Source organism: Salvelinus sp. IW2-2015, linkage group LG37 (assembly GCF_002910315.2).
Source record: "Salvelinus sp. IW2-2015 linkage group LG37, ASM291031v2, whole genome shotgun sequence".
Lineage (NCBI taxonomy): Eukaryota > Metazoa > Chordata > Actinopteri > Salmoniformes > Salmonidae > Salvelinus > Salvelinus sp. IW2-2015.
In genome coordinates, this window is record NC_036876.1 from 3,180,181 (window position 1) to 3,191,439 (window position 11,259).

An 11,259-nucleotide genomic window follows, 5' to 3' on the forward strand; every position below is an offset into this window, starting at 1 on the left:
CCTAGACCTTGATGATGACAGGCATAACCATAACATGATGCAGCCACCACCATGCTTGAACATATGAAGAGTGGTAGTCAGTGATGTGTTGTATTGGCTTTACCCCAAACATAACGCTTTGTATTGAGTACATAAAGTACATTTTTTGCCACATTTTTTGCAGAATTATTTTTGTGTTTTGTTGCAAACAGGACACATGTTTTGGAATATTTGTATCAATTCGGTTAGTATTGTGTAGTAACTAAAATGTTGTTGATTCATCCTTAGTTTTATTCTATCATAGTCATTAAATTCTACAACTGTTTTAAAGTCACCATTGGTGTCACGGATTCCCCCGGGAATGCTGCTCATTCCGTGCACCAGTTCCGGAGGTCTACGTCACCGGCCTCTAAGCGTCACTGAACTGGATCATTACCACCAACCCGGACTGTCTTGTCTCATTACGCACACCTGATTCCAATTCCCCTGATTAGTAATTGTATATATATATACCCTCTGTTCACCATTGTCTTGTCGGTTATTGTTCCCAATGTCCGTTGGTCTGTGAGTACCTGTGCGTTGTTATTTTGGCTTTTGTGCTGATGTATTGTGCACTTGTTATTACGGGTTCTCGTCCTGTGTATTGTTGTGCATAGTGTTTATTACGGGTCCCGTGTAGTCTATTACGGGTCTCGTCCCGTGTATTTATTAGAGGCTTAAACAACTTCTTCAGGATCGGTGAGTCCCCTGTGGGATGTTGAGCTAACATAGGCTAATGCGATTAGCACGAGGTTGTAAGTAACAAGAACATTTCCCAGGATATAGACATATCTGATATTGACAGAAAGCTTAAATTCTTGTTAATCTAACTGCATTGTCCAATTTACAGTAGCTATTACAGTGAAATAATAGCATGCTATTGTTTGAGAAGAGTGCACAGTTTTGAACATGAAAGTTATTAATAAACCCGTTAGGCACATTTGGGCAGTCTTGATACAACATTTTGAACAGAAATGCAATGGTTCATTGGATCAGTCTAAAATGTTGCACATACACTGCTGCCATCTAATGGACAAAATCTAAATTGCAGCTGGGCTGGAATAATACATGATGGCCTTTCTCTTGCATTTCAAAGATGATGGTGCAAAAAAAAAAAAAAAGAACGGTTGTTTTTATCTTTCTATTATCTTTTTCCAGATCTATTGTGTTATATTCTCCTACATTCCTTTCACATTTACGCAAACTTCAAAGTGTTTCCATTCAAATGGTACCAAGCATATGCATATCCTTGCTTCAGGGCCTGAGTTACAGGTAGTTAGATTTGGGTATGTCATTTCAGGCTAAAATTGAAAAAAGGGTCAGATCCTGAAGAGGTTTTAAGCATATCCCAGTTTAGGTCAACTAACAGTACAAACTCTGAAGATAGATGGGGAGCAATCAATTCACAAATGGTATCCAGGGCACAGCTGGGTGCTGAAGGGGGTCTATAACAAGTGGCAACGGTGAGAGACTAGTTTCTGGAAAGGTGGATTTTTAAAGTAGAAGCTCAAATTGTTTGGGGACAGACCTGGATAGTATGACAGAACTATGCAGGCTACCTCTGCAGTAGATTGCAACTCTGCCCCCTTTGTCAGTTCTATCTTGTTGGAAGATGTTATAGTTAGGGATGGAAATTTCAGGGTTTTTGGTGGCCTTCCTAAGCCATAATTCAGACACGGCTAGGACATCAGGTTTGGCTGAGTATGCTAAAGCAGTGAATAAAACAAACTTAGGGAGGAAGCTTTTAATGGTAACATGCATGAAACCAAGGCTTTTACGGTTACAGAAGTCAACAAATGAGAGCGCCTGGGAAATGGTAGTGGTGCTGGGGGCTGCAGGGCCTGGGTTAACCTCTACATCACCAGAGGAACAGAGGAGGAGTAGGATAAGGGTACGGCTAAAGGCTATAAGAACTGGTCGTCTAGTGCGTTCGGAACAGAGAGTAAAAGGAGCAGATTTTTGGCGCGGAAGAATAGATTCAAGGCATAATATACAGACAAGGGTATGGTAGGATGTAAGTACAGTGGAGGTAAACCTTGGCATTGAGTGACGATGAGAGAGGTTTTGTCTCTCGCGGCACCAGTTAAGCCAGGTGAGGTCACCGCATGTGTGGGGGGTGGAACAAAAGGGCTATCTAAGGCATATTGGGCAGGGCTATCTTCCACTACAGTGAAATAAGACAATAATCACTAACCAAAACAGCAATAGACAAGGAATATTGACATTAGGGAAAAGCATGTGTAGCCGAGTGATCATAGGGTCCAATGAGTAGCACTAGAGTCAGGGAGCCAATTTCGTAGTCGCCGCTACGCTAGGCGAGCTGGAGACACGACGATTCAGACAGCACACTCCCTTATCACACTCCCTGTAGACTGACAACTCATCATTGTCAACACTGTGTTGTCAGCAAACTTAACGATGGTGTTGGAGTTGAAATTGGCCACGCAGTCGTGGGTGAACAGGGAGTACAGGAGGGGACTAAGCACACACCCCTGAGGGGCCCCAGTGATCAGGATCAGCGTAGTTGCCTACCCCTTAACACCTGGTCGCGGCCCATCATGAAGTCCAGGATCCAGTTGCAGAGGGAGGTGTTTAGTCCCAGGGTCCTTAGCTTAGTGATGAGCTTTGTGGGCGTTATGGTGTTGAACGCTGAGCTGTAGTCAATGAACAGCATTCTCACATAGGTGTTCCTTTTGTTCAGGTGGGAAAGGGCAGTGTGGAGTGCGATTGATATTGCATCATCTGTGGATCTGTTGGGGTGGTATGCGAATTGGAGTGGGTCTAGGGTATCCGGGAGGATGCTGTTGATGTGAGCCATGACCAGCCTTTCAAAGTAATTCATGGCTACCGACATGAGTGCCACGGGGCGGTAATCATTTAGGCAGGTTACCTTCGCTTTCTTGGGCACTTGGACTATGGTGGTCTGTTTGAAACATGTAGGTATTACAGACTCGGTCAGGGAGAGGATGAAAATGTCAGTGAACACATTTGCCAGTTGGTCCGGGCATGCTTTGAGTACACGTCCTGGTAATCCGTCAGTCCTCGTGGCTTTGTGAATGTTGACCTGTTTAAAGGTCTTGCTCACATTGGCCACTGAAAGCGTTATCACACTCTTGTCCAGAACAGCTGATGTTCTCATGCATGCTTAAGTGTTGCTTGCCTCGAAGTGAGCATAAAAGGTGTCACTAGGCAGTTTGCGGCTGGGTTTCCCTTTGTAGTCCATAATAGTTTTCAAGCCCTGCCACATCTGACGAGCGTCAGAGCCAGTGTAGTAGGATTCAATCTTAATCCTGTAATGACACTTTGCTTGTGTGATGCGGGATTTCGGGATTTCTTATAAGCGTCTGGATTAGTGTCCCGCTCCTTGAAAGCGGCAGCACTAGCCTTTAGCTCGATGCGGATGTTGCCTTTAATCCAGTGGGGACGTCGTCGATGCACTTATTGATGAACACGATGACTGAGGTGGTATACTCCTCAATGCCATTGGATGAATCCCGGAACATATTCCAGTCTGTGCTAGACTGCACTCAATCAGCTGTATAAGGCCATAAGCAAACAAGAAAATGCTCATCCAGAAGCGGCGCTCCTAGTGGCTGGGTAGTTTAAATGCAGGCAAACTTAAATCTGTTTTATCTAATTTCGACCAGCATGTTACATGTGCAACCAGAGGAAAAAAACTCAAGACCACCTTTACTCCACACACCTTTATTTGCCAAGGTAGAGAACATGATCAGTGAATATATTAAAGCTACAGGCTACAATGTGGGGATCTCATGCATGGCAATAACAACATGTTTATATGACTTTCATGCTTGGCACAGAGTTATATTCTACTCAATCCATAGGCTCCATTAATGTCATTCAGACTGTTTTGAAGTTGGCTATGATAGCTGAGGTTCATAGCTAGGTTCTGAACTAATATGTATACCAAACGTTTGGGTCCATACACAGGTCGGCTAGATAGCTAGCTACACATCCATAGGCTTTCAGGTATTTTCAGCTACGTTATTTCATCTATCTGCATTGCATGGCAAATATCAGCAAGGCACGCTTACAAAATTGTACATTCAATTTGCAGTAAATGCTTTAGCTAGCTAGATTCTTTACATCCACTGTTTTAGAAGATGACAGCCTGGTTTGCTGGTTGTTTCAGGAGTCCCTAAAACATTAAACAACCAGAATTACAATGTCATACTCATGTCACAACACCCATAAATCTAGCCAGCTAGCTGACTAATGTTAGCTAGTCAGCTAGCTTGCTAAATTGCAATTTTCATTAATTATCATGATAAAAAAATATGCATAATCGTTTGTCTCTACATTAACTAACATATTCCTGTCAAATGTAGATTTTTTGCATGATTCGTTATGACATTATAATCACTTACATTTGCTTCCATCCTAGTATTTTTGTCAGCCATCTTTGCTGAAGAAAGTCTCCAGCCTTGGGTCGCATAGCGTAAAATTCATCATGGGAACCACTCGATATGATTGGTCGTCGCCGCTGGTGATTTGCATAAAGTTAGGGAAAGTTTATTTTTCACCGCCTTCCACGCCACCTTTGCACCACCCAAAGGTCCCCTGCCCGCTCCTCTTCTCACTGCTTTCCTTCCATTGAAATGAATGGGAAGCGGTATTTCACCACGTGGCATCCTGTGCTAGTGTATCATGCCCGTTAAGCCCCTCTGACTCCACTTACAGTCTACCTTCATCTCAGCACTACTAGCATTACTTACCTGATTCCACTAATCAAATCATCAAACCTTTGATTCGTTTTTAGTGCTAGCTCAAAAACTAAGATGTGCACCCCTTTGGGTCCTCAGGAACAGAATAAAGAAACACTTGTCTCACCAATAGGGTTGCTGATGCAGAGTGACCCTGTCAACAACACTATCGTCTCTTCACTCAGACATCTGGTAAGCAAGACGAGCAAAGCTACAAATGAATCTGGTTGAAGCAGAGATTACAGCCTCAAGTCTTCTTGGGTATGACGCTACAAGCTTGGCACACCTGTATTTGGGGAGTTTCTCCCATTCTTCTCTGCAGATTCTCTCAAGCTCTGTCAGGTTGGATGGGGAGTGACGCTACACTGCTATTTTCAGGTCTCTCCAGAGATGTTTGATCGGGTTCATGTCCGGGCTCTGGCTGGGCTGCACATGGACATTCAGAGACTTGTCCCAAAACCACTCCTGCATTGTCTTGGCTGTGTTCTTAGGGTCATCGTCCTGTTGGAAGATGAACCTTTGCCCCAGTCTGAGGTCTTGAGCACTATGGAGAAGGTTTTCATCAAAGATCTCTCTGTGCCAAACCATGGCTTGGTTTTTGCTATGACATGCACTGTCAACTGTGGGATCTTATATAGACAGGTGTGTGCGCTTCCAAATCATGTCCAATAAATTGATTTTACCACAGGTGGAATCCAATCAAGTTGTAGAAACATCTCAAGGATGATCAATGGAAACATGATGCACCCGAGCTCAATTTTGAGTCTCATAGCAAAGGGTCTGAATACTTATGTAAATAAGGTATTTCTGTTTTTTTCTGTTTTTAATTTTCAATACATTTGCAAAAATGTATTGTGCGTAAATTGATGATAAAAAAAAATATTTCATCCATTTTAGAATAAGGTTGTAACGTAACAAAATGTGGAAAAAGTCAAGGGGTCAGAATACTTTCCAAATGCACTGTACATAGTATGATATGCTGGTGTGGTTTATAGTATGATATGGTGGTATGGTATATACAATGAGTGTACAACACATTAAGAACACCTGCTCTTTCCATGACATAGACTGCCCAGGTGAATCCCGGTGAAAGCTATGATCCCTTATCACTTATTAAATCCACTTCAATCAGTGTAGATGAGGGGAGGAGACAGATTTTTAAGCATTGAGACAATTGAGACATGGATTTTGTATGTGTGCCATTCAGAGGGTGAATGGGCAAGACAAATATTTATGTGCCTTTGAACGGGTTATGGTAGTATTTGCCAGGCTCACCAATTTGAGTGTGTCAAGAACTGCAACGCTGCTGGGATTTTCATGCTCAACATTTTTCTGTGTGTATCAAGAATGGTCCACCACCTAAAGGACATCCAGCCAACTTGAAACAACTGTGGAAAGCACTGGAGTCAACATGGGCCAGCATCCCTGTGAAACGCTTTGCAAACCTTGTAGCGTCCATGCGTCTGATGAATTGAGCATGTTCTGAGGGCAAAAGGTGGTCCAACTCAATATTAGGAATGTGTTCCTAATGTCTTGTACAGTCAGTGTATATATATATATGGTACAGTCTGGTAGAGCATGGCATTAGGGTATGAAAGCTGATGCTATGTTATGTTATGGCGTAGAGACAAACTTGGCAAAACAGATATACTGTTTAATTAAAAGTTTGATTAAATAAACTACATTTGACCAACAATACAATCATAGTGCAGTGCTCAAGGTGTGATATGTATATATCCATTTTTTGATTAAGTACACATTGTTGAGAAAACAAGTAATCTATGTCCTATAATTGTTTGTTTTATTTGAAAAAATATATATCAAAGACAGGTTTTATATCAAAAATACTATTACATTATTCCTTAATATCTATACTGTATATATAAAAAATATAAATACATACATATAATAAACACATTAAAAGGACAGCCACTTTCTAGGGCAGTGTCCCCATCACTGTCCTGACTCATTGATTGAAGTCTCTTTGGACCAGAGGGAACAGTGCCCCTTATTGGCGCTCCAACACCACTTGTTCTGGTTGTTGTCTACCATTCAAGGTTTGACCGGGCCCAACCCCGCTTCAGAGACAAGCCAGCAGAGTGGTTGCAGTGTGGCACAGCTTCCAGTGCCAGACAAAGAGTGATCAAGTGCTAGTGGTGGTCTGTGGGGAGAGAGTCTCAATGGAGTGTTGTTTCTGACGCTGTTGATTTCTGTAGGAGAGAAGAAGGTGTGCTGATTAACCCTCTGAGTTACGTGGCAGAATACAAAAGCTTTATGGCAGACTATATTTACGGCCGAATAGATTCTATACTCTGTTAAGCTTTATGGAAAAATATATTTTTGGCAGAATAAATTGTGTACTCTGTTAAACTTTATGGAAGAATATAGAGTTGAAGTCGAAAGTTTACATACACCTAGGTTGGAGTCAACCACTCCCCAAATTTTTTGTTAACAAACTATAGTTTTGGCAAGTCGGTTAGGACATCTACTTTGTGCATGACACAAGTAATTTTTCCAACAATTGTTTACAGACAGATTATTTAACTTATAATTCACTGTATCACAATTCCAGTGAGTCAGAAGTTTACATACACTAAGTTGACTGTGCCTTTAACCAGCTTGGAAAATTGGCTTTAGAAGCTTTTGATAGGCTAATTGACATCATTTGAGTTAATTGGAGGTGTACCTGTGAATGTATTTCAAGGCCAACCTTCAAACTCAGTGCCTCTTTGCTTGACATCATGGGAAAATCAAAAGAAATCAGACAAGACCTCAGACAAAAAATTGTAGACCTCCACAAGTCTGGTTCATCCTTGGGAGCAATTTCCAAACGCCTGAAGGTACAACGTTCATCTGTACAAACAATAGTACGCAAGTATAAACACCATGGGCCCACGCAGCCATCATACCGCTCAGGAAGGAGACACATTCTGTCTCCTAGAGATCAACATACTTTGATGCAAAAAGTGCAAATCAATCCCAGAACAACAGCAAAGGATCTTGTGAAGATGCTGGATGAAACAGGTACAAAAGTATCTATATCCACAGTAAAACGAGTCTTAAATCGACATAACCTGAAAAGCCGCTCAGCAAGGAAAAAGCCACTGCTCCAAAACCGCCATAAAAAAGCCAGACTACGGTTTGCAACTGCACATGGGGACAAAGATCATACTTTTTGGAGAAATGTCCTCTGGTGTGATGAAACAAAAATAGAACTGTTTGGCCATAATGACCATTGTTATGTTTGGAGGAAAAGGGGGGAGGCTTGCAAGCCGAAGAACACCATCCCAACCGTGAAGCATGGGGGTGGCAGCATCATGTTGTGGGGGTGCACTTCACAAAATAGATGGCATCATAAGAAAGGACAATTATGTGGATATATTGAAGCATCTAAAGAAATCAGTTAGGAAGTTAGGCTTGTTTGCAAATGGGTCTTCCAAATGGACAATGACCCCAAGCATACTTCCAAAGTTGTGGAAAAATGGCTTAAGGACAACAAAGTCAAGGTATTGGAGTGGCCATCACAAAGCCCTGACCTCAAACCTATAGAAAATTTGTAGGCAGAACTGAAAAAGCATGTGCGAGCAAGGAGGCCTACAAACCTGACTCAGCTACAAAAGCTCTGTCAGGAGGAATGGGCCAAAATTCACCCAACTTATTGTGGGAAGCTAGTGGAAGGCTACCCGAAACGTTTGACCCAAGTTAAACAATTTAAATGCAATGCTACCAAATATAATTGAGTGTATGTAAACTTCTSACCCACTGGGAATGTGATGAAAGAAATAAAAGCTGAAATAAATCATTCTCTCTACTGTTATTTTGACATTTCACATTCTTAAAATAAAGTGATTATCCTAACTGACCTAAGACAGGGAATTTTTACTAGGATTAAATGTCAGGAATTGTGAAAACTGAGTTTAAATGTATTTGACTAAGGTGTATGTGAACTTCCGACTTCAACTGTATTTATGGACGAATCGATACTGTACCCTACACTGTTATTAAGCTTCAAACCATATTTAATTCAGGGAAAATACAGGTAAATGACAAAATAAAGGAAACAACAACATTCTTTTCTCTTAATGGGGTGTTGGGCAACCACGAGCCAGAACAGCTTCAACACGCCTTGAGATAAATTCCACAAGTGTCTGAAACTCTATTGGAGGTATGCAACATTATTATTCCACGAGAAATTCCATCATTTGGTGTTTTGTTGATGGTGGTGGACACTGTCTCAAGCGCCGCTTCAGAACCTCCCATAAGTGTTCAATTGGATTGAGATCTAGTGACTGAGACGGCCATGGCATATGGTTTACTTCGTTTTCATTCTCATCAAACCATTCAGTGACCAGTCGTGCCCTATGGATAGGGGCATTGTTATCCTAAGGGGGCATAACCTTGACAGACAAAATAATGGGCAACTGGACCTGCCCAGCTTTTTTATATATGACCCTAATTATGATGGAATGTTAATTGCTTATGTATTGCTCGGTTGAGCCACACCTGTGTGGAAGCACCTGCTTTCAATATTCTTTGTATACCTCATTTACTCAAGTGTTTCCTTTATTTTGGGAGTTACCTGTAAATGGCCCATGATCTATATGGAGCACATAGATGCAGTACATTTTAAATAAAATTATATACAATTTTAAATATATGTATATATATTTAAATTTGAATAGTTCATTCAAACAACTAAATTGAATAAAATAGCCTGTGCAATAAAATACATCCATAAACTCACGCTTTGGTTTGCCTTTCAATCAGTGTTTTGGCAAAGTTCCCATTTGGGTCGAGACAGAGCGGACCTCTGGTTTTCAGTGTGACACTTAGAGAGAGAGAGAGAGAAGAGGGGATGAGAAAGAAAAAGAGTGGGGGGACAGATGTTTAAATTAAATTAATCATTGAAATATATATTTTGGAGAGTTTACATATAATTTTCTTTAAGTACCATATAGTACAATACAGTACAGCACTGTATAGTATAGTAACTCACATGACTTCTTCCTTAGAGCAGTGTGAGCGAGGAGGGTAATAGGTCAGTGTCCTGATTAAACTGATATTCACCCCCCCTGCATGTACTTTATGACAGCGGCACCGAGGATTTAGTATACCTCTCCCTGTAGAGAAAAAACAGAAAGTCAAAGAAAACTCTTCAGTCTCCCTCTACGTTCATCAACAATTTACTAATCTAGTTTTAGGCGGGATTCAATCTGAAAACATGTTACAGCGAGCTTGACATTCCAATTTAATTTCCAATTGAACTTTTATTGTACCATCAATATGATCTCAGCCAATGAGGTAACATTGCCTTTAAAAGGCGCATTATCGACAATGTTATTCAGATTGAATCCCGGACTTAAAGTTTTATTGTAAATTGTAAGAAATGAATAACATAGTTCACACCCATAGTCCACAATTCTGTAGTTAGATATACACTGAGTGTACAAAACATTAAGGACACGTTTCTAATATTGTCTTTTTGCCCTCAGAACAGCCTCAATTTGTCAGGGCGTGGTGTCGAAAGTGCTCCACAGGGATGCTGGCCTATTTTGACTCCAAAGCTTCCCACAAGTCCTTAATGTTTTGTACACTCAGTATAAGTTAAAAGTTCTATTAAATACTTAAACATAATACTAATTTTCATCAAAAGTTCTACGGACAGATTTTTAAGCCAGTTACCTTGTATCATGCAGATGACGTCTGAGCAGACCAGAAGAACAATAACAGTCATTGCAGTATTCATGATGATCTTGACTCTGTAGACTGTAGTTGCAGTGTGGCTGTTGTATCAGAAGGTATACCAGTAAGCCAGCTGCAGTCTTCTTCTTCTTCAGTTGCAGTGAATTTCTGAGTTCAACACTTTTCTTTGCTGAGTTGCTCTTCTTGTCTCCAGTTTAGATTCTGTCTGCTGCATCATGGTAAGAGACATCTTATATGGTCTGAGGTCAGTGAAAGTGACTCGAGAGACCACATACCAGAGTTGAGGGGAAGCACGCCAAATCTTGCATCTGGTAAAATTAGTGTTCACCTAACCGTCTCCCCACTCCTCCCCTCCCACATAATGCATGTCTGAACAGCAGCCCTCTACCAGAGAATTACTCAAAAAAAGTGCCACTTGTCATTGTCAGAATCACGTTTTTATGAGATACCGTCCTTCCATCCTGTATGGACACTGAACCAGTGACGTGTGTTGAGGTCTGAGGATGGGAAGGCACTTTCTAGTGAGACACAACCGGCTGTGATTGGGACTCCCATAAGGCGGCGCACAATTGGCCCAGTGTCTTACGGGTTAGGTGAGGGTTTGGCCGGGGTAGGGCGTCATTGTAAAATAAGAATTTGTTCTTAACTGACTTGCCTAGTTCATGAGGGCACAAGGCGAGACCCAAATGCAGACACAGGAGGCAGATGGTTGAGCTCCAATATTTATTATACAAAAAGGGGTAGGCAAAAGGCAGGCCGGGGACAGGCGAGAGTTCAAACTGTACCAGGCGATAGCCAGGCTTGAGGTCAGAAC

The 11,259-nt window shown here is 41.5% G+C and overlaps 1 protein-coding gene across 1 annotated transcript; it reads right to left on the bottom strand.

The window, feature by feature from the left end:
• Positions 1 to 6,526: 6,526 nt before the first annotated feature.
• On the bottom strand, positions 6,527 to 10,794 carry LOC111960352 (C-X-C motif chemokine 11-like). Its single transcript, XM_023982323.2, has 4 exons — positions 10,425 to 10,794; positions 9,739 to 9,862; positions 9,487 to 9,570; positions 6,527 to 6,952 (listed from the first exon to the last, which is right to left on the bottom strand). The coding sequence occupies exons 1-4, from the start codon at positions 10,486 to 10,488 to the stop codon at positions 6,886 to 6,888; spliced, it is 339 nt and encodes a 112-aa protein (XP_023838091.1). The 5' UTR covers positions 10,489 to 10,794; the 3' UTR covers positions 6,527 to 6,885.
• Between the last annotated feature and the right edge of the window lie 465 nt (positions 10,795 to 11,259).

What these genes read in the sequence shown, in the direction of transcription:
- LOC111960352 (XM_023982323.2), bottom strand. Translation starts at nt 10,488, where the DNA reads ATGAATACTGCAATGACTGTTATTGTTCTTCTGGTCTGCTCAGACGTC. An exon ending in CGTCATCTGCATGATACAAG is followed by an intron (nt 9,863 to 10,424) that starts GTAACTGGCTTA and finishes TTTTCTCTACAG; the next exon opens with GGAGAGGTATACTAAATCCT. An exon ending in TGCTCTAAGGAAGAAGTCAT is followed by an intron (nt 9,571 to 9,738) that starts GTGAGTTACTAT and finishes TCTCTCTCTAAG; the next exon opens with TGTCACACTGAAAACCAGAG.